The sequence below is a fragment of the Myxocyprinus asiaticus genome, chromosome 4, assembly GCF_019703515.2.
Source record: "Myxocyprinus asiaticus isolate MX2 ecotype Aquarium Trade chromosome 4, UBuf_Myxa_2, whole genome shotgun sequence".
NCBI lineage: Eukaryota > Metazoa > Chordata > Actinopteri > Cypriniformes > Catostomidae > Myxocyprinus > Myxocyprinus asiaticus.
Genome location: NC_059347.1, coordinates 26,270,226 through 26,294,828, shown reverse-complemented (window position 1 = coordinate 26,294,828; position 24,603 = coordinate 26,270,226). Strand labels below are relative to the sequence as shown.

General features: G+C 38.9%; 1 protein-coding gene across 1 annotated transcript in view; it reads right to left on the bottom strand.

The window, feature by feature from the left end:
- The window catches only part of LOC127439662 (single-stranded DNA-binding protein 2-like), a 41,662-nt gene that overhangs the window by 6,840 nt on the left and 10,219 nt on the right, over positions 1-24,603 (bottom strand). Inside the window, exons 3-6 of the mRNA XM_051695904.1 lie at positions 20,958-21,030; positions 17,147-17,208; positions 15,976-16,060; positions 3,894-3,971 (exon numbers count right to left, since the gene is read on the bottom strand). Coding sequence (XP_051551864.1) covers positions 3,894-3,971; positions 15,976-16,060; positions 17,147-17,208; positions 20,958-21,030 — 298 coding nt within the window. The remainder of the gene's footprint in view (positions 1-3,893; positions 3,972-15,975; positions 16,061-17,146; positions 17,209-20,957; positions 21,031-24,603) is intronic.

The window sequence follows — 24,603 nt, the reverse complement described above, 5'->3', positions numbered from 1 at the left end:
TTAAAAGGGACTGTACTGTTGCTGTCTTAAGGCGAGTGGTGATTTAAGGCAAAACAGAGTCAAAATGAGTGAGTTACAGAAGAAACTGAAGAGGGGATTGTTGGACCTGACAGCTGGATTCTTCTGCAGTCTGAGTTTAAGACTATGAATGAGTGATTGTCAATGCAAATCAGGCAGGCAGGTACATCCTGAGACTGACTGCTGACAGTTAATCAATCTATGTTCTCACTGATGAGGTCTGGTGCATTATTACTGAAGTACATGCAGCCCCAGTGTTTATGCACTCTGAATGCTCCTTCAAAAGTATTAGAATAATAGATATATAGATACAATAAATATAGAAAATTATATATGATAATTAAAAAGGCACACATTGGGGCCTGGGTAGCTCAGCGAGTAGACACTGACTACCACCCCTGGATTCGCAAGTTTGAATCCAGGGTGTGCTGAGTGACTCCAGCCAGGTCTCCTAAGCAACCAAATTGGCCCGGTTGCTAGGAAGGGTAGAGTCACATGGGGTAACCTCCTCATGGTCGTGATTAGGGGTTCTCACTCTCAATGGGGCGCATGGTAAGTTGTGCGTGGATCGCGGAGTGTAGCATGAGCCTCCACATGCAGAGTCTCCACAGTGTCATACACAGTGAGCCATGTGATAAGATGCATGGATTGATGGTCTCAGAAGTGGAGGCAACTGAGACTTGTCCGTGCCATCTCGAGACATGCATAACAGAATTCGATGTTTATTAAGCAAACATAAGCACCACACGTTGTCCCTCCATAAAGAATGCTGGGGCCGTTGTGACAAACCAATTTTCTCAAATAAACATTCCCCCCAATGTTCACACACTCTTTCCCATTCAAAATACCAGGGAAAAGGTTTATTCTGTCAGCATCCCTGCTTTAAATGCATTTCAGGGCGCTCATCATTTATGCCTGAATAAATAAATAAAGGCAGAAAAACTATTAAGTCCCATTCAACCAGCCACAGTAGAAGAGGCACGAAGGTCTCCCTCCGCTGTGCCGCTGGTTGTGGGGCAGTCGCCTAAAGTAAGCCAAGCGCACCATCTAGTGGTTACATGTTGCGCTACAGGTGAGAGCCATGAATTAATTCCTCTGTCTGCCCATCTAGCAGCTTGGCAGCAGTTGTAGGGCATTTCAAACTGATTACTTCGAATGATAGAGCATGGTTATGTCATTCAGTTCAGGTGGACTCCGCCAGTATTCAATGGAGTTGTTCCAATAGACGTTTCTGTTCAGGAAGCCCCGTATTTGATTTGGGAAATTCACTCTCTCATAGAAAAAGGAGCAAAACAGGAGATTCCCCTTTTCAGGGAGAATTTGGCTTTTACAGCCGTTATTTTCTGGTCCCGAAAAAAGATGGCAGTTTGCGTCCCATTCTGGATTTGAGACGTTTGAACTTCCCCCTAATGAAATGTCAATTCAGAAAGCTGATGCAGAAACAAATAATGTCACAAGTACAGCCGGGGGACTGGTTTGTGACAATATATTTGAAGGATGCTTATATCATATTCAGATTGCGTCAAATCACAGGCGTTTTCTCAGATTCGCTTTTGGGGGCAAAGCGTACCAATTTTGCATCCTTCTGTTCAGACTTGCACTGGCACCACACACTTTCACAAAATGCATGGATGCAGCTCTGACGCCCTTGAGGCTTCAAGGCATCCGCGTATTGAATTATCTCGACGATTGGTTGGTGTTACCTCACGCAGAGACTTTGGCTGCCCAACATCGACATGTCGTTCTCAGCCATTTGATTAATCTAGGGCTGCTTGTAAACCTAGACAAAAGTGTTCTGTTGCCATGGCAACAGACTCTGTTTCTAGGAGTGGAACTGGACTCACAGGCGATGCAGGCGTGCCTGTCTCCAGCTTGCGTTCTGTCATTATGGCAGTGTCTAGCAATGTTCAGAGTGGGACGTGTTCTCCCTGCGAGAACATTTCACAGGCTTATGGTATCAGGATCCTTTCACCTTTGTCAGTCAGGTTTATTGTGGTGACAGGATCCTGACATGTATGTTCTATGTCTCTATGTAAGCAGGTTTTCAAGTCCATTCTATGAGGAGCATGGCATCCTCATGGGCTTTGGCTTGAGGTGCGTCCTTGGAGGACATTTGTATGGCGGCAGGGTGGTACACTCTGCATACATTTGTTAGATTTTATAATCTGGATGAGGGATTGACTCCTGCTTCACAGGTTCTCTCTGTTGGAACAGGAGTAAATTCATAATTCCTTTTATTCAGATGCTTTAGCTCGCTTGTGAGCCGCTATATGCTTGCCACAAGGGCTGCTACTTTTCGCATGGCGTGAATGTATTCTTTCTCACAGCGATCATACGCAGCTCGAGTTCTCCGAAAGGGAACATATCGGTTACGTACATAATCTTGGTTCCATGAGGGGAACGAGGCGCTGTGTAGCTGGCCATACTCTCTAGCAGCTACATAGGCTCATGACTTTTGCAGAAAATATGACTCGATGGCGCAAAATTGAGCGCCTTTATGGAGACCATGACATAGCTCCCTAGGGGGTGCTGCTTAAGCCCCATTAGCCAATAAACTGGAGTGATTGTATAAGGGCTTCAGACCACGTGACACTTGGATGGTGTCCCACAGCGATCATACGCGGCGTCTCATTCACCTCAGGGAATCATGGTTATGTATGTTACCGAGACGTTTTTGAAATACCTTTCACTATAAGAAAATATCACAAACAATTATCCTTAAAAATTGTGGGCTACATTCAGGCTGATCAGGTGCAGAACAAGCAATATAAAGGAACAGAACCTGTCTTTTGGTACTGGTAAGATGGTACTGTCACTTTATATTTATTCATTCAATTACATTTATTCATTTGGCAGATGCTTTTATCCAAAGCGACTTATAAAAGAGGAATACATTATAAGCGAATCATCTTAAGGAGACAGTGGTACGAAAAGTGCTGTATTACAAAGTTTCACTAACATCAGAATAGTAGTGTCCGAGTTGCAGACTCGAGTTTCCATCTCTGCCTCCTAGGGAAAGTGGCTTTAGGGTTAGAACAAATTCTTGTCTGCTTTTGAAATAACTAAGTAAATATTTAAATACTACAATGCTTATTTCTTAGTATAAATGGCATATTAAAAACCTTTATAAATTCATTGACTTATTTCAGGGTTTTTCAAAGTCTTGAACAGTAAGCCCCCCCTCTGACAAAATTTACAAGACAGCACCCCTCTAATCATGCCAGTACGTGGATGCGCTCTCGCATGAAATACATGCGTTCATGGCATTTAACAGTATTATAACGCCATAGAGCTACGGTCTAATAATCTGGACTATCGTCCATTAAGCCAATCATTTTCATGTATCTTCACAATACATTTTTATTGTATTTATGTATCTTTTAATTTGACTTGGTGAATTTATCATCAATCTCTGTGCATCCCCTCACATGCTCTGGCAATCCCGATTTAAAACCATGGACTTATTTCAACTGCTCTATCAGATGCCATTTTTATTCTTTCCACCAACTACCAACCCAGATGCACAGCACTGGGATATCATAGGCTGCAAATGATACATCTACGCTGCATTCAAAAGCCAACCAGATGAAGGCATCTTAGTAGACAGGATGTTACACAACCTTGATCCCTTCCTTCCTCTGTATACTGCCAGTGAAAGGCCACATTTTTACTGTTTTGGACACAGCCGTTGTCTGTGGAGATACCTGTCTGTCTATGCTGTGTAGGTGGAGCTGAACCAAGTTTAATACACAGTGACATTAAATTACTTTTATCCAGAAGATTTTTACATTAAATTAACAGAGTTCAAACCAAATCGATCAATCTATTGTACCGGATATGTGCCTTAGTGCAATACATGTAATATGTGTGTATACCTGAAAAAATCCAGGGGGCATAGGCATACCCTCTCCAGGAGGACTTCCCATCACAGGACTATGTGCTGCTGCTGCACTCTAAAGCATATATACAAAACACACACGACTCAGATAATATACCCTCATATAACCTCTGAGAAACAACATAAATGGCACAGAAAGAGTGTGGGGGAGAAGAGTGGGATGTAACATAAGTCACTTTAGTAACAACATAAATACATTATAGTCTAAAAACAAATATGATTATTATGCATAAGTAACAACAACCTAATAATGAATGGACAATTTGAAGAGACAGAGAAATATAGAATAAGTAAAAAATAACTTTCAACATTATTAGCATTGCATAAAATTGCTGCTCTTTTTTTAAATAGCTAGACAAGTTACTAATGTACTGTGTTCTAGATTTACATTCCAATAAGCATTGGCAGACACTAAAAAGTCAAATAAATTAACTGTTGTAAAGCAAGTAGGCACCCTGTGACCACATTAATCATAAAGTATTTCCAAATAAGACTTATTTTTGCACTTTGCACATAGTTGAGGTGATATTAGAGAGTTGGTGGTCATTAAACAGCCATCAACATGAAGACTTTGTCCTGTGAATTTATCCTGCTGTTTTAAAAGTCCAGTAAACCTACGTACACACACACACACACAAACTAAGACAATGAGAAGAAATATGTAATAGTGGAAAGACAGAGACACTGAGTTAACAGCACAAGTGTTGATGTACTACAATTTTGCTGGGTGGTTTTGAATTGGTACTCAATCAAAATGGAAAAAGAATCAACTGCTTTCCCCTGTTTTCTCACTACCTACACACGGTCAGAATTTACCTGACCATACAAGCTCCAGTGGCATAAGCCCTAGTGGTTAATGATGGCATTTTGGTTGTCCTTCAGCCACATCTATACACTTCTGTAATCACGAATAATCAAATGAATCTTCCAAGAACATATCCAGGTCAAAAAGGAACATGTTTTAGGACCATTACTATTTTTTTGCCTTGTGACATTATTTTACTGACAATTAAACACTCTCTCAAATGATTGTATACTCCAGTATACATAAATAAGCAAACAAAATTATGACTTACTATTTAAGTTGGTATTATTTGTTGTACTGTCTTAAATTACGCTGTTTTTAATAATAATAATAATAATAATAAATATTGCAGTACAGTAATTTTTTACTGTTATACAGAAAAACAAAAAAACTTGCCAGGAAGTACAATGCCGGGTAATAAGTTATGGTTATGAGAGTTAGGGGGAAACTAAGGATGGGCGGATCGATCCTAAAGTATCGATACTTCCGATAGTGATGTTGTATCAAAAATATCGATCCTCAAACAAAAATATCGATTCTAAAGTTGTTGTTTTTTAAACTAAGGATATTATTATTTGGTTACCATGAACATATATCATAAGCTTCAAAGTGAAATAAAAAGGATTAGGCTATATTAGAAATTAATACTTGCACAGGATGGGAACTATTTCTTTTTTCGCTCATCTTAACATGCATTAATGCTGAAAGACACAAGCACAAACACGCTCAAACAAGAGGGAGCAGTATCTTGTAGACGTAATGAGAGAAAAACAGACATACTGCTTCTGGAGTAAATTCACACTAAATAAAAACATATCTAAAGGTGGCATTTATTATAATGTGTTTGTGTGAAGTTTTTACAAGTTTATTTGAATTAAAAGTTGTTACAACTTTGATAATGTTCTGTAATTGTGGTTAATAAATAATAATAATAATAATAATAATAATAATAAACTAAAATTAACCATGGTTTCACTTAAGTAATACTGTAGTAACCATGACTGTAATAACCATGGCTGTAGTAACCAAGGTTTTTTTGGCGGAAACCATGATTTTACTACAGTAATATTGTAGTAACCATGGTTAATTTTGTAGTAACTATGGTTTAACTAAATACTATGGTTAAACTGTGGCTACTGTAGTAAAACAATGGTTAATTTTTGTTTCGGCTCATAAATGTAAAAAAAAAAATATAATGACTTGAATTCTGACTAAAATAATATTTTAAATTACCCATTTTATCCCAAGAAATTGCAAAAAAATAAAAATCTATTTCATAAAGGAAACTATACTTTGTAAAGAAACAGCTGTGTATAGTGTATGTAGTGTTGTTTTCCAGTATGTTCTAAATTCTTTTCTTTTTTTTTGATTAACAATTTTTTATTGGTTCACATATTGAACACAGAAAAAAGCAGAAAGGAGACTTATTAATACATAATTTGGGGTTCAGCCATAAGCTCAAGGCAACATTTAAAAAAATGTCCAAATTAAACACTCTGGACACTTTTGTCCATACCGAGTGTAAATGCGTGATAACAGGGTGTAATTTAACTTCTCCGGTTAGTTTGATAGAAAGGCTTTGCAATGGCAAAATAGGGGCAAGAACTTCCTGTTCAATACAAAACCAGGGAGGGGCTCTCTTAGATGGAAGTGACCAATGAACCAAATGTCTGAGACCGAACGCATAATAATAAAACAAATCTTGGGTAGACCTAGCCCACCTTTGTCAGTCGGCCTCTGCAGCTTACTGAAATGTAATCTAGGACGTTTCCCATTCCAAATGAAGGACTTCGCTATGCTATCAAATTGCTTGAAATAAGGGAGGGGGACATCTAAAGGTAGTGACTGTAGCAGGTAGTTGAATTTTGGAATACAATTAATTTTAATAACATTAACCTTCCCAACCTCCTAACTAAATCACACAAATTTGCTGGGAATAAAATACCCAAATACTTAATGCCCTGTTTGGGCCACTGAAAGGCACCTGGCTGAAAAGCCATTGTCGGGCAGTATGCTGTCAGAGCCAAAGCTTCAGATTTAGACCAATTAACTCTGTAAAGGAATTGTAATTAATTCTGTGGAGGCAAGGCATAGATCTAATGGGGTCGGAGACGAATAATAAATTATCATCTGCTTAAAGCAAAAGCTTATGTACCATACCTCCCACCACCACCCCTGGAAAATCATCCTCCTTTCTTATCACAGCTGCTAATGGCTCCAGGGCAAGACAGAACAATAATGGGGAAAGAGGGCAACTCTGCCGGGTGCCCCTTCCAGAGTAAAGTAATCTGAAATTAATCCATTTGTTTGTACCACTGCTACCGGATGTCTATAAAGTAACTTAATCCATCGAATAAAAGTGTTCCTGAACCCGTATATTTCCAAAATCTTAAAAAGATAATCCATTCTACCATATCAAATGCCTTTTCAGCGTCAAATGAGATGGCAGCGACCGGAGTCTTATCATTCGCCACTGACCACATGATATTAATGAAACGCCTAATGTTATCAGAAGAGCTGCAGCCCCGAATATACCCCACCTGATCTATATGTACTGTATAAGAGATGTCATAACTTTACTTAATTGGTTAGCCAGAATTTTTGACAATATTTTTACATCTAGCTGGATCAGGGAAATTGGACATTAACTCTTACACTCGTGTGGATCTTTGTCCTTTTTAAGAATCAGACTGATCCGGGCTTGTGTCATGGTTGGCGGAAGCTTCCCATTCTTTAATGATTCCATATAAACTTCTAACAAATGTTGAGCCAGTTCTGTAGCATAAGATCTAAAAAATTCAGCGGAAAAGCCGTCTGGCCCCAGAGACTTGCCTGTAGGCAAGGCCTTAATTACCTTGCCAAGCTCCTCCAAGGTTATCTCAGAATCAAGATAACTGTTTTGCTCAGTCGTCAGTTTAGGGAGTTCTAATGGTTCCACAAAGTTTCTAATATCTTCATCAGTGGTCGAAGATGTGGAACTATAGAGATCAAGAGAGAATTCTTTAAAAGCATTATTAGGGAATGGTAGAAAAAGACTCTCTCTGCTTTATGTATCTAGCCAAGACTTCCCTGCTTTGTCCTCTGATTCAAAGTATGACTGTCTTGCCCTGAATAGCCAAAACTCCAACTTCTGTGACAAAATAGTATTATATCTGTATTTCAATCGGGTCAATTCTCAGGGCCATCAGACTACATTCGGCACTTTAGCTCTGCCTCTGCACTTTTAAAATTCCCTTCCAACTCTACAAGTTCTCATGCTTTGGATTTTTGAAGAATGAGGCATACTGTATGATCCAGGCCCCTAAGAACTGCCTTAAGTGCCTCCCAAGCCACGCCCACAGAGGATACTGAGGACCAGTTGGTCTCCATATAAACATTTCAGCCTTTAACATTTGTTGAAATTCAGGATTTTGCAAAAGGGATACATTAAAGCACCAACTATATGATTTCTTTTTCTCCGTATGTGGCAACACCTCTAAACTCACCAGGGCATGATCTGAGACTAAGATGTTTCCAATGGAGCAATCAACAACAGATGAAATGAGGGACTTAGATATAAAAAACAAATTATATTCTAGAATAAATCTTATGGACTGATGAAAAAAATTTATAGTCCCTATCAGATGTTTCAAAAGTCTCCAAATATCTATAAGACCAAGAATTTTACACATCCTGTGAAGCGTCAATGTTGCTCTAGGGGGCTTACACACTTTTGCTTCACTATGATCAAGGACTGAGTCCATGAAATGATTAAAGTCTCCTCCTAATATTATATCATGAGGGGTGCCAGCAGCTTGCAACATCCCTTCAAGATCTATAAAAAAGTCCTGATCATCAGCATTAGGTGTGTAAATATTAGCCAAAATCAACCTTTGCCCCTGAATTGCTGTTAAAACAATAATAACTCTTCCTAATTTATCATTAATCTGTTTGAGACATTTGAATTGTAGATGTTTACTTATCAATGTAATGACTCCCCTGCTTTTACTTGAGCCAGCACTAATGAAAACATGTCCACCCCATATCTTCCCAAATTTTTCAGCTTTCTGCAGGGAAACATGCATTTCTTGAAGAAACACTATATCATATTTCTTATGTTTAAGAAAAGAAATAACCTTCCTTCTTTTTATGGGGTGCCACAACCCTTTCACATTCCACGTGGAGAGAGACAATCCACTCATACTAACATTTGACATTTTGACATATTAGAAAAAATGTATTGTGTGTCAAAAATAAAATTATAAAGACCACCTTCCAACATTAGTGCAACAATCAAACCCCAAACTTCCCTCCAAACCATACAAACAAGTAAAAAACCCAAGCAAGGTCTCAAAACTACCTTCGACAACCAGGGCGAAATCCATAAACAATGGATTGACTGACAGGGCATGTAAATAACCAACCCTCTAAAACAAAGCAAATTCCAGAAGCAGGGCATTTATCAGAGTCAGAAACTTATGCCATAGGCTCAAATGGAGCACCCAAGAGCACCTCAAACACCACAGACAAATTCCATGACGGGATGCGGACAGGGCAAAAAGGCCCTAGCCTGTGCACTCCACGCATAAAGCAAGAGACAAGAGAATGTCTACCAACTGAAACCCCATTCACATGCACTTGTTCTACCGCTATAACAGTGACATAAACTTTAAGCGTGGCGGGGAAACCCTGCCCTCAAAACGTAAAAACTCCAGCACTGAGCCTACAGGGCTGTGAACTGGGTCCTCACCACGTGCTGAACACAAAGAGGCAAAAACGTGCTACTTAAGCATATATATAGCCTTCTAGTAAATGGGACTCTAGCATTCAGAATGGTAGCAACAACAGTGGGGGATAAACCATCATTAAAGTGAGCGCCTCACTGAGGGGCCAATCCCACAACTACCATAAGTCTGGCCGAGGGTGCCAAATGCTGCCCCGTGCCTGAGACAACAGATCTGTTCTAACCGGAATCTCCCAAGGAACCTCCTCCAGGAGAGAGACCAGAATAGAGAACCACTTGTGAATGCAGAAACACATATAGGTGCGCTGTTGGCCACTGATGCGGTAATGCACTGATGCCCAGCTGGGCTGGGGGCGAGAGGGAAAACCACAGGGGACAATGGGATGTCTCACTTGAGGAGAAAAGTTCCACGTGCGCTCTGCCAAACTTCCTCCAGATCTGTTCTCCAGTCTGAGGATGCCATCTCTATTTCCCGCATCTCAGACCATTCCTGGACAAGAGACCCGCCCCCATATTCAAGTGACCTGGGCTGAAGTACAGCTTGTACAGAGACAGTACATTATCCCATACCCATAGGAGAGTGTGGTATGCACAAATATTGTAGCAGCAGACAAGCATTTTAACAATACAAAAAGTGACTATAAAAGTCAAAATAATTTTTGGTTTATTTCCATATCATTGAACATAAACCTACTGTATAATTGGCCTACTTCTGTCTGCAAAATTTTGCTCATGAGTAAAAAGGATGCTTTTGGAGTGACTCATTTTGGCTGTGTCATATCTCAGCTAAACTGTTCAAACATAGTATGAAACTTTTTAAAACATGTCTCGAGATCCCTGCATTCTGTTGTGCTCTGTCCAGCTGTCTTTGAGCGCAAGGTTATCTGTGGAAAAATTTGCTGCCTGCCCTTGTTGGTTTGACAAGGCACGTTGCCTGTACCACTAGAGTTGCGCTGACTGCCCACTATTGCTACAGATTCACAAAAACATCAAGCTTGAATTGCTCTGATTGTAGAAACATTCCTAATTAAGGAATTTAGATACAGGTTAGGGGACAAGATTAATTGTGTAATTTATTTTATAAAACCTTATTTTTCCATCAAATTAATTGCACTAAATTAACACATTAAAATGACAGTCCTAGTCATTATATTCAAATAAAGTATTCCAGAGAGCCATGTGTTTTAATGTGAAATAACATCTTTCGTTGCAATTTGATGATGTACATACAGTACTGGCAATTGCAGATCATTTTAAAATGTGCCACATGGCATATACAATTCTTCAGAGACTTGAATGTGCATGGAAGACATAAAGGCCACAGAAGGGCACTTTATAATATATAGGTCTAGGTAGGTTTTTTTGTCCCTCTCACTAAACCAAACAGGCAGTCAGATATACAGCACTGCCCCATGGAGCAGATAATGGGGCTACATGGTTTGTCCACAATGGCATGACAGCACAAAACACCCAACTTGTGTTGAGGATAGAGTCAGTATGCACCAGACAACCTTTCTCACGATATCTGCAGTCTAATATAATGCAGCGATGATGTCATCCTTACCACATCTCCTCTCTGCGGGAAACACACTCTGCTACAGCAGACTTTCAACCACCCCTGTGTATATGCTTCTCTCTGTGTGTGCTGATGTCTGTGGGTTCCTTCAGGACAACTGTGTTTTCAGTTAACTCACAATGACCACCCTGCCCGGCTGTTAGCTCACCCCACCCTGATTCAGCCTTGCTGCTTCTGGAACATGGTCAGCCAGACATTACATTAAATACATGTGTGCATATGTATTCAATTATGTTTAAAAACACCCTGTCTTATATTGTTTATTAGACCATATTGGGATTACATGTACAATATGGATAAAAGGATTTTCCCACAGCATGCTGATTACATTTCACACTGCTCTAAACAACATAGTAGAATCTGTAACTGTATGAATGTATGTATGCATGTACTGTATCCATCCATCCATCCATCCACCTACCCACCCACCAATTAATTTAAAAATGTGTAAGTACATTTAAAAACTTCTGCAAAGATCAAAAAGACACATTTACACTTTTTATAGTAATGCAGCAACAAACCAACAATCCAAGCTTCACATGTGGACACACTGTGCGAAATATCTCTCTTCATTCAGGGGTGAAAACATTCATTAACATGCCTGAATAGACTGCATAATGTTATAAGCTATTTCATGCTGCTGTGCCTTCCCTCATCCTCTCATGTTTAATTTACAGCGGTTTCTGTTTTACTCTCTGTGAACACAAAGAAAATGAAAGCACAGATGAGACCAGCCCTAAGCCAGACAGGAGAACATCAAAATTGGATATGAAGGATGGGCATTTACAGACAATGAGGATCATCAGCACATTTTTTATATGTTCAGGATTTGCTGACTTGTTAAATTGCACTGATAAAATCCACTTGTAGTTTGTCAATAAACTATTGTAAATAGGGGCGAATGGAGCTAGTTGTTACACCTATTTCTCCAGCGAATACTCCAATTCACGGAAATGTGAACCTGCCTGGGCAGAGCACATTTCATGTTTGGCACTTAAATTACATATTACCGGTAAGTTAAATTACCTTAAGAATAATATATTACAGGTGTCACATTGTGAACCCCTTTTTGTCATCTTTCTGTGTCCAAGGACTCTTATGTTGAAATGTTCCAAGGACTCTTAGTTTGAAATGCATTTTTGCCTGTGTTCCTGATTTCATTCCTCATTGTTTCCAGCTGTCTCTTGTTTAGTTATTAGTGGTGTGTGTGTGTGTGTGTGTGTGTGTGTGTGTGTGTGTGTGTGTGTGTGTGTGTGTGTGTGTGTGTGTGTGTGTAGCCCTCATGTTTCCCATAGTCTTCATCGGTTCTTGTTTGTTTGTGTTCGTGAAGGAGCGTTACGTGTTACCAATGTTTGATTTTCATTGTTGTTCCTTCTGCATCTTCTGAGTTATAGTGTATATAGTACTTCAAAAAATATTAATAGTACTGCGTTTGGATCCATGCCGCTCGCCTCATCCTTCCAAACAGTGTGACAACAGGCAGTGACAGTTTGATTATTTTTGACTTTAAGTGATTTTGTCATTTGAAGATTTACAGTTTTGTGCTATTTAGGATCATAGCTCACTGTGCACTTTTTTGCCTGCTAATGAGTAGTGTTTGACACATATCCCTTGCAATAAACGTTCTTTACTTCTGAGTCCAGACTCTCAACGAATAACCATTTGTGAACTCTTGCAGCTAGTTCTCTGAATATTACGAATGGCTACCATGCACATCCCTAATATTCTGACCAAATCAGTCCTGAAAACAATTGGAACATTTGTAACTTATGAATGAGAAGTGTTTACAATGATGTAACAAGTGTGTACTTGTGAAAATCAAATTTGGCAATATTTGTGGTGACTTCAAACCTGTATACATTTGTCCTGAGACCTGACAGGAATCAAAAGCAATTATCTTTTGGGTGTTTTATCTTGTTTCTTGATATTATGTTTTTACTAGTGCTGTCAGTAGATAAATTTTTAATCGCGATTAATCTCATTTTTTCATAAATAATCGTGATTAATCACAGATTTTAAATAATTACATTTAAATATACAGTACTTATTTCCTGTCAAAATGCATTTATTTCCTCCTTTGGAAAGAACACCACAATAGAACGAAACAATATGTAACTGCTTTATTAACATTTTCCAAACTCCACAGTACAAAGACAGAAATTGACTAAAATAGCACCAATTCAAGTAACATTAAACATTTACCAAAGTCTAAGAAGGATGTTGACTGATTGATAGAACTACTATACATTGCAATGTGCATTAAATCTCTTAAAACCTCATCCTCCTCAATATTTGTCATCATCAGGCTGTCTTTTCACTTTGAATATGGAATGCATATGATTTGTTTCAGGGCAGCAAGAACTCCCTATGAAAAGCATGTCTTGTTCTGCTTTTAGCGCTGGCACTGCTGATGGAAATATAATTCATCCAGACTGTCTGGTAATCATAAGCTGATGCTTCAGAAGCTCAGAGGCAATGGATACAAAGTTGAAATTGTTACATTTGAGCGGAGCATCAACAGACCCTCCACGGGAGAACAAGCTGCGCAGCAGGCTTGTAAGAATTGACATGCTTATGTGGTAAAATGCTGACTTACAAGACTCAAAGAACTTAACTGTTGCCACAAGTCCCATCAGTGTTTTATAAGAGGTCCTTTCTCCGACACAGACTCACTGTTGTGTGTTTGTCTGTTGTGTGTATACAAGTGTAATGTCCCCACTGGACACATTGCAAGGATTCTGCCCTCTAACCAATGTTCAGAACTCATACAGAGCTGAATAAAATGTCAGAATCTAATGTCAAATCAAGTCAAAACATGCTTTTACATGCGATTAAGAAAAAATGAATGCGTCATACGTTTTAATCGCATGCGTTAACTCATTTTTACGTTTACCGCCATTGCTACTCCCCTGCTGGCATTCACAAATATAGCTGATGTATGTGAGGAAAAAGTCACATGACTGCAACTGGTTAAGAACAATTACAATATTACTTAAATATGACTGATGACTTCAGGAAAATTGTTAAACATACTGTAGCCACTATCAAAGAACTTTTTAAATTATACAGCAGTTAGTTCAGGTTAGTTATCTAATATGATTGGGCAGTTGGTATTACAAGACTGCTGATATTCAGTATAACAGCACTTTACTGAATAACACATTTCACTGTTTGTTTCACTCCACTTGTCTGTGTTGGCGGCATTTCAGACAGGATGTCAGACAATGGGTTGCTCAACATTTTGCAATGGCTGATGGATCTTTAGTTTCGTTCTTAAATATTTTCATTAGCGGAGAAATGGTGTCTAACATGTTAGTTGCTCGATATTAACTAAGTGTTAATTAAACAGTTGTTTAAAAGCGATATCACACTCGCAATTGATGTATGGCCGAATCACAGTGTCACGAACTCAAGGACTCCTCCTGCTCACAACCAGAGGTCCCTCTCACCCGAGTTCTGAGGGCACCTCGAACTACACTTCCCAGCATGCCAACCTGGACTGATTACACTCACAACTGTTCCCTATTTCATAGACTATTTAAGCGCTGTTCAAACAGTAATCATTGCGAAGTCTTGTTTTGCTCCTGCTAACTTTTCTGAGCGTTTATCTCAGTTTATATTGCCTGCCTGTGTTCGACTTCTGCCTGTTTCCCACCGTTTGATACGCTGCTGCCTGCCTTGTTTACCTATTGTTTACCTGGACTCTTACTGTGATTGTTCGCTGCTTGCCCTGACCATTGCCTGTTTATTACTATGTCTCTCATCTGCCTACACTGTTCCATTACTGGTGATTTACCCTGCCTGTCTGTTTATGAGTTGCACATTTACTATTAAACTGCATATGGATCTTAACCTCTGTTCTCCGGAGTCTATGTTACACACAATAATGTTGAAATTCCAGACTGATTATACTGTGAATTCGGCAACAGCAGGAAAGTTCTGCTGCTGAAATCGGTCTGTGCTTACCGAAATTCTAATCTCTGCCCCCCAGTGGCTGAAGATGGAAGTTCTGATGAATGTATGGGCACGCAAGAGCTCCAGTTTCTGGGTGAAATGTCTACGGAGTTGTGCCAAGAGTGAGTTGTATTTTTTGTTGTAAATTATTCAGTCAGCAGGAATGCATATTTCATTAAACCTACTCCCTAACCCCAACCCTACACCTAAATGTCATGGAGTAAAAATTTAATTGTAGAGCAAAAATGCAACCATCGAATCATGCTCACCATTGTTTATGTGAACACAATGCAGTATATGGTTGATTTCAGGATCATGAACTTTCAGAAGCAACATGTCGATTTATTGTGTGATAATGTTGGATATTCAGTACAACAGCATTTCTTGTTTTACTGACGTGTCTAACATTTCATGCATGAATGAAGATCAGTGTGGTACTACAGTGTGGAAGATCAAAGCTGAGGCTTTTACAGTAATGAGTCAGTCATCAATTAATCCTGATATGGTACTGAGGTCTATTTGATTTAAAGTAGATAAACAGGTACCTGACTTGTAGCTTTAAGCAAGGTATAAGTGGAACAATGAGACATTATGCTGATTTTGACCTAATGCAATCCAGTCCCTATTTCTTATAGACAGGCCTTTAATCTCTCTCTCTCTCCTCTTTTCTCTCTCACTCATATGCCTCTATTTCTCTTTCTCTCTTTCACACTCAGAACAGAAGTCAAGGCTTGCCAAGATGACCGCAAATGCATGACATCATTGCTAATGCCTCTAGCATGCAACACCAATTTATCATCCTTCTTCAGCTTCTCGCTTCCCTCTCTCCTCAAGCTCACATTTCTTCGCATTCTATGAGCTGTATACAGTACCCACTTACAATTATTCTGTGTGGTCTCAAGAGACCAGCTGTAGCTCACTGCCTACAGTAATATAGGCTACATCCTTCAGAAAGCATGTATATTGTAGACACCAGTAATGCCAATGTCGTGAATACTCACATAGTCGTGAAAAACTTTGGCTTCACTTGAGTGCTCACACGTTTCTCTCCTCTCAGGAGCAGCACAGTACAGATTCCAGAAAACACTGTGACAAAAGATGTAAATTGTATTACAAAAGGACTGCTGCTTTAGATGAATAATAAATGACCATCCTCAGTTAATTAAAGCATGATTCAGAAGGGACTTGAATTTCTTGAGGAGGTTAGGTAAATTTGTGTTTCACAGGCACACTTTGTGATTTTAATCCTATCCGAATTGAACATGTCTGTGTATTTCCAACCAGAGAGGAATGTCTGTGTATGTCATTTTTTCACAAAACTTTTATCACCACAACACATTTATTTTGACCTTCGTCAAAAAACTGTCACTTAGGCTAAATTTCTTTTTGCGTTGTCTGGTGCACCATTATGGATTTAGACCTTTTTGGCCAACTTTCTGGGTAAAATAACAGTTCAAGTACTTCGGGCATCCCATCCAATTTAAAGGAAAAGTTCACTCAAAAGGGAAATTCTGTCTTCATTTTCTCAACCTCATGTCATTCAAAACCTGTATGACTTTCTTTTTTTACTTTCTGTTTTTTGTGGAACACAAAAGGAGATATTAAGCAGAAAGTTAGCTTCAGTCACTGTTCACTTTCATTGTGTGGAAATAAGATGCAATGAAATGTGGTGACTGAAGCTAATAATCTGCCTGACATCTCCTGTTGTGTTCCATGCCAGAAAAAAAGTATTACGTGTTTGAAACATCAAGTTTTATTTTTGGGTGAACTATCCCTTTAAAAAGAGTACTTAATCAATAAGCAAAGTCTGATCACGAACTGCTTAGAATGGCCACTGTCGCAGCAGCATCAGGTATGATCCTAAGAATAATTTTTTCCCTTAATTATGTACAAAATATATTGTAATTATACAATTAATCCTATGTCTTGTTTAATTAAATGGGTTTCATGATTCACATCCAGAGCACATGAGCTTCCATGCCCATATTCAACAATAGACAATTTCACCTTAGTAATAACTACAGATCCCAAACCTGTGTGAATCAGTAGATGTAATGAAAAAGACGTCCAGTGTTCATACTTGTAACTCAAACATTGTATAGAAATCGAATCCTATCTAAACAGTACTAAAGACATCTTTGCTTATAAAAGCAGAGAATCAGAGTTTCTTACCACCACCATGAGTTCAAGAACCCCGGAGGCTCTCCAAATGTAATATTCTTCTCCCATCGGATCTGCCAAGTTAAACAGAGAACAAATTCAGTGTGGAAAGACTCTACCTGTGCTCCATTTGTGATTTCAACATAATTAAGATCAAATTCTGCCATGGAGAGCAGAATTTCGAGTCAAACATGGTGCCTAACATAAATCTGAGTGATAAAACTGTAACTTGAGAGCTAAAACTGGCATAAACCTGTCTCAGGGTGAAGCAGTTTACAGCTTTGTTCCAAAACTTAGTGAGTAACCTTGCTAAGGCAGCATCCTAACTGAAAAGGAACTTCATAATTGACTGAATAGGAACTTGCAACATAAATGCTGTAATTACTAAAAGAGTTGATTCTAATAGAGTTTGGCATTAGCATGTTGCTAAGCTAACACCACGATACTCAAGGCTGCCTATAAAAATACATAGCACACACAAATATTGGATAAAAGAACACACTTTTAATTATATTTATTTTTGGTATGAAATTAATTTCTCTTGACTTTTGTTTTGTTTTGTTTTTTCCCACTGAGCTCATCGCAATAAAGTCTGGGATTGCACTATCTGCAAAGGAGACATGCGATGTTGCCTTTGAATTTGGATAAAACAAGGTATCTTAGACGGCAGCATGATTTTGCTGTCTATCTTTTGGAATTGTCTTTGCATCAGGACCTCACCTGTGATATCTTCAAATACTGTCTAGGTTCAGGGTTTCCACACTTTCTGACCACTGAATTTCCATGACTTTTTCATGACTGTTCCTGCCATTTGTGATTACTATATAAGGATTTTAAAAATCATTCAAATTCAGACCGATTCTCTAATGTCCAATTTGTGACTAAACTGATTCAATGAAAAGAACCATCTCAAAAGAATGATTTGCTCACAAATCTGCAATCTATGGCTTGCAAGCAAGTTTTGCTTTACACAAGAGCAATATTTAACTGAAGTAGTATTTAAGAGCAGAGCAAAACTAGAAAAAAAAAATATACATTTACTATTGAAGTTTTTAAATGACTTTTCCAGATTTAATTAATTTCCATGACTTCAAGAACTGGGAAAAAACTGTTTTAAAAATCTCTGATATTTCCAGATTTTCAGAGGGAACCCTGAAGTGAGGCAGCTATCTGGGTTTTGGAACAGACCTTATGACTTTATCAACATAAAACTCAGTATCAGACTACATAGCATCTACAGGTGCATCTCAATAAATTAGAATGTCGTGGAAAAGTTCATTTATTTCAGTAATTCAACTCAAATTGTAAAACTCGTGTATTAAATAAATTCAATGCACACAGACTGAAGTAGTTTAAGTCTCTGGTTCCTTTAATTGTGATGATTTTGGCTCACATTTAACAAAAACCCACCAATTCACTATCTCAAAAAATTAGAATATAGTGACATGCCAATCAGCTAATCAACTCAAAACACCTGCAAAGATTTCCTGACCCTTCAAAATGGTCTCTCAGTTTGGTTCATTAGGCTACACAGTCATGGGGAAGACTGCTGATCTGACAGTTGTCCAGAAGACAATCATTGACACCCTTCACAAGGAGGGTAAGCCACAAACAATCATTGCCAAAGAAGCTGGCTGTTCACAGAGTGCTGTATCCAAACATGTTAACAGAAAGTTGAGTGGAAGGAAAAAGTGTGGAAGAAAAAGATGCACAACCAACCGAGAGAACCGCAGCCTTATGAGGATTGTCAAGCAAAATCGATTCAAGAATTTGGGTGAATTTCACAAGGAATGGACTGAGGCTGGGGTCAAGGCATCAAGAGCCACCATACACAGACGTGTCAAGGAATTTGGCTACAGTTGTCGTATTCCTCTTGTTAAGCCACTCCTGAACCACAGACAACGTCAGAGGCGTCTTACCTGGGCTAAGGAGAAGAAGAACTGGACTGTTGCCCAGTGGTCCAAAGTCCTCTTTTCAGATGAGAGCAAGTTTTGTATTTCATTTGGAAACCAAGGTCCTAGAGTCTGGAGGAAGGGTGGAGAAGCTCATAGCCCAAGTTGCTTGAAGTCCAGTGTTAAGTTTCCACAGTCTGTGATGATTTGGGGTGCAATGTCATCTGCTGGTGTTGGTCCATTGTGTTTTTTGAAAACCAAAGTCACTGCACCCGTTTACCAAGTAATTTTGGAGCACTTCATGCTTCCTTCTGCTGACCAGCTTTTTAAAGATGCTGATTTCATTTTCCAGCAGGATTTGGCACCTGCCCACACTGCCAAAAGCACCAAAAGTTGGTTAAATGACCATGGTGTTGGTGTGCTTGACTGGCCAGCAAACTCACCAGACCTGAACCCCATAGAGAATCTATGGGGTATTGTCAAGCGGAAAATGAGAAACAAGAGACCAAAAAATGCAGATGAGCTGAAGGCCACTGTCAAAGAAACCTGGGCTTCCATACCACCTCGGCAGTGCCACAAACTGATCACCTCCATGCCACGCCAAATTGAGGCAGTAATTAAAGCAAAAGGAGCCCCTACTAAGTATTGAGTACATATACAGTAAATGAACATACTTTCCAGAAGGCCAACAATTCACTAAAAATGTTTTTTTTATTGGTCTTATGATGTATTCTAATTTTTTGAGATAGTGAATTGGTGGGTTTTTGTTAAATATGAGCCAAAATCATCACAAATAAAAGAACAAAAGACTTAAACTACTTCAATCTGTGTGCACTGAATTTATTTAATACACGAGTTTCACAATTTGAGTTGAATTACTGAAATAAATGAACTTTTCCACGACATTCTAATTTATTGAGATGCACCTGTATGTTGACACCTTCTCCACACCCTTCGACTCTCAAAAGTCTAAACAGGAACAGAAGAGAATCATAAACACCATCCATCATGATGAGGTCATTGGTTGAAGTCACTGACAATGTGAGATAAGTTTACAGACATTAAAGTGCCAACAACGACTGCTATAAACAACACGGGTATGCCCAACATTATCTAAAATCATTGTTGTGAGAGCTATGGCTATTTTTGCGTGCAAGTCCAGTGTGAACTGGTTACATCAGCAGAGTGACAAAAGACAGGAGGCTGGGCACAATGGAAATGGGGGGGGGGTTTGCTTAGTCACAAGAGCTGGTCTGACTCACAACATGCTGTCTGGCTTGTTGACGTTCATGTCTGAGTGGTGGGCCACCCTTTTGTTTTTACCTCAGTGATTGTGCCAGTCCCATTCGCTCTCTTTCCTCCTCTCTTTTTGTTCTGTTCCAAGATGTTTTTATCTAATCTCATCCCTGTCATTCACAAATATTTACTTGACTCTGAGCTAGGACACTAATTTTTTATTGCATTTACTGTAACTGTTCAATTGTATATTTTCAGCAATCATGTTGTAAGCAAGCCTGTATCAAAGCTCTCGTGGGTCTGGATATAAACACATCTCTCTCGTAAACACAGCTGGGGAGAACAATGCCATTAATGCTGAGTATCTCTCTCAGAGACCCTTCAGAGGGGTTTTCAAATCACTTACTGTCTGATGAATTGCAGCTGCCAGTACCGCCACTACCTATATGCATATTATGCAGTCTGTGTAGGGCACCAACTCTCTAGAGGGGCACCATCTTACCCTAGGGGGGCACCAGAAACTCCACCGGCTGCCCTTCATCAAACGTTACACGTAAATCAAGGATACGATAGCAGTCGCGGAACACCACGTCAAATTATCGCCTTGCACCCAACTAAGATAGGTAAAACTACGATTTAATTCTAATTACAGTCTACAGAGGTCAAAGTGAAAATGCAAATAAATGTTCACCTACCTCTGAAAGGAAGGTCTGTGCTGATTTCTGAGCCCCCACATGTAGCAGATATTCATACACATAGAGCGCTAACCTGCAGAAAAGGGGAGGTGATAAGACACTGAGAAGAGAGATAGGAACTCTTTTTTTTTTAGAGCTACCGTTTCTACTCCAAGTATAGGGCCCAATTCTTAAGATCAGATCAAAGATATACTTTAAAGCATCAATCCATATATTAGATCCTTTCCTTCCTTAAACTTCATCTTAGGCCCTGTTCAAATATTCTGAAACATAATTGTTCAGTTTCCTAAAATGATTAATGAGGAAAAATTGTCTTGACCCCTCTGAAGTGGCAAACTTAATATAGCTTGCATTTGTATTTTCTAGCTTTGTACAATATCTTCTCATATGAATAAACACTAATGTGAATTTAATAAAGCATCTCATATGAGTCATAGCAGCTCATAGTTAGATCACAATCAAAACGCATTTTTTATAATGTTTGTGTCCAAACACTTACAGTAAGTGCTCATTGAGAGTTCATCTGGAGTTTTCCATATTCCATATATTTGCAATTGCATTTATTTATTTATTACATTGTTGAAAGTTAAGTGTGGTAAGGCAGTAGTTGTCGACTCGCAAATAAAAAAATGGGTTGCAGATCTTTTCTAATGTTAGTGGATAGTCGGGGGAAAAATAACTGTTAAATGCATATAATAAATTCCAACTGTCCATAAAATTTGCATGGCTTCCCAAAGCTATTTGCATCCAATCAAACTCTGCAACATTTTTGTCTCTTGGTAGAAGCTAGCCAAATTAGGCGGATACGAACCTGGTCAGGCAGCATGACATGCCTTCATCCTTGAAAACCACAAACAAATCTACACAAGGTAAAAGAAAATATGACCCAGACTACATGAAATGTGTAACAAATAAAGAACAATAAACAATGTTAGAGTGTGAGTTTGTCACATGATGTCCAATGTAAAATCTCCTACTGTATGTCAAAACCATCTTAAAACCACTGTAGTAAAGGATACCCTTTCCATACTGAATCTTTAAAAATCTTCATAGTGTCATCTGTGAATGTGTGAGTGAACGCGTGTCAGTGCAGTCCAGCAGAATCATATAAAATTCTTGCATTTCAGGCAGTGTCAAATCTAATTATATTTCACATGCAGACAAGAGAAATATTCACTCCACTGCTTGTTTCTGCACACACAACTCTTGATGCTCTGAATGACCTCCAAATGCACATTGACATACCAAAAAAAAAAATGTGATGAACTTCCACAATGTCACGAATCCTGCCTCTGTTGTTCCTCCCACTCACCACCTGAGGGCTCCATCACCTGAATATCAACTTTTCCACTCTGAACTCCATTTCCCATAATTCCCGTACCTGGCACTGATTACCTGCTTACCTGTTCCTCATCTACTCTGCTACTTAAGTCTCACTGGCTTTCATTCCTAAGTCTTGTTTTGCCCTGGCTGATATCTGAGCGTTATCTGTGTTTATTGTATCTACTGTGTATGATCCTGGACTGTTTACCCTGTTTTGACCTGTTGCTGCCTGCCTACTATTACTGCCTTGTTTATCTGGATAGAACCTGTGTTTGTCTGCTGCCTGCCCTGACTCTTGCCTGTTTATTGACTACCTCTCTGGATTACCTTGGATATTACTGTTGCTGGTGATTGACCCCTACCTGTCTGTATTACTACGTTAATTTGTTATTAAAGCTGCACATGGATCTCAACTCCGTTGACTCTTCATTACACACAACAAGTTAATGTTTGTGTGAAATAGAGTGGAATTGGATGGAGTAAATACAGCAGATCTTGAGAGCATTAAGTGTGTTTACATGCACTTTAAAAAGTCTGATTTCAGTCTAAAGGTTTTTGCGAAATCAAACTAACAGTCCTAGGTAACATGATTGTAGGTTGGTTCTGTCTAGCATGTTTACACGTCAGTCGGTCCGGCAATAGGCCTAAGTGTTATGCATGCTCTAAAGAACAGAGGTTTTCAGAAGTGATTATCCCTATGCCATATCCTTTTCGAAAACTTTACCATCTACTGTGAGAGCTTTGAAGGGCTGATGTGTGGGGCTCAAATATAATGTTTATTTAGAACTTATCTTTTTTTTAAAAAAGAATTTAAAGTTCTGTTCGAAGTGATCTTACAGCATGGCTCCTATGATTGTTCTCCCTTTGAAGTGCCCTTCAGAAGTGGATTTATCTCGCTTGTAACCCAGGGACACATGGCGACCATTCACACCTGTGACACTGTGTGCCTCTAATTACTATTCTTTTGTCCACTGACTAATCCTACTATCTGTCAGCCACGGTAAAACTCATTTCACCCAACACCAATCTTTGCAGTAGCAATAAATCAAGCTTAGCGTAAGTTCAAGCAGGTCACATGAGTCAAGCTCACAATTAACTGATGCTCAGCAGATCACCGCTTCTACCAATACAATTGAGACACTTATCAGAGCAGTCTGATTTAAGTGCTCCATTTATTTATTGCCTTAGCTGCCTTTCCATTGCATCAATGCAAGCTGCACATAGGCTGTCAAGATACAGTATTTCCATATGGCAAGCTGCTTATAACACTACTCTTACAGTATGTTAACTGACATAAGAATACTGCTTTTAGCACATATTGTTTTTGTCACTCATCACGGACACGCTTGACTCATATGAAGTGCATCGCTTCCTGGGTGATGCTGATATTCTGATCCAGCAGCCGTATCTGGAGAAGTTTGCATCCAGACAACAACACCTCCTCCATGTATTGACTGGCCCACAAAGAATTCTGTTATTTCAGCCTCAAAATTCAAGTTTGCAACTTTGGAATTAAAAACTTCTTAGGCTAGCATCTCAAACTTAGCTACTGTACATGTTTTTTTGCCTACATATATGGCTGCTTTGTTCTGCTCTGGTTATATGCCTTCCCAATTAGGTCTAAATTACTCAAGGATCACATGTGCACCTATAATATTTAAGGTTTTGTGCTAAGCTAAATTGGTAGTCACTAACTTTGTCTGGGGCTACACCATTAATCAAATTGAGTTTATAGCTGCATAGGTATCTGCTCTTTAAGTATAAAAAATATAACTACATACAAAATGAATTAACCACTAACAAAAGCCTTCATCAGCCAAAATCCTAGGACAATAAATCTATGTGCATTTCCTCTGCTAATTTGGGATGACTTCAAGGACTTTAACTCTAAAACTTAGTTTATACAAAATCATTTTGCTTAATCATTGACCCACAACACTTACTTAGTTTACTCATATTAACCACTAATAATACTCACATTTTGAATAACAGTTATGTTGCTTAGAGGGCCAATGTGAAGCTCAATGTTTAGTCCAAAAAAATCAGGAACACAAGTCTCAGCTTATTTGGATGAGTAATTTTTGAAGAATAACATGCTTATGCCCCACCACAAGTTCAATGTAATTCTATCATTAAATCATCACCATTACAATGTCAAGTTGATTATCTGTATTACTATTGTTCAGCCCTACAGATTAACAGGACATGCTGCTTTGTTTTATCTCTTCAGGTAATGGCGGCATGCTATTGTTGAAGCTCCAGTCGGGTTTGGTGACATGCTGTTGCCAAAAGCTCCTATCTGGCCAGGTTTTGGTGACATGCT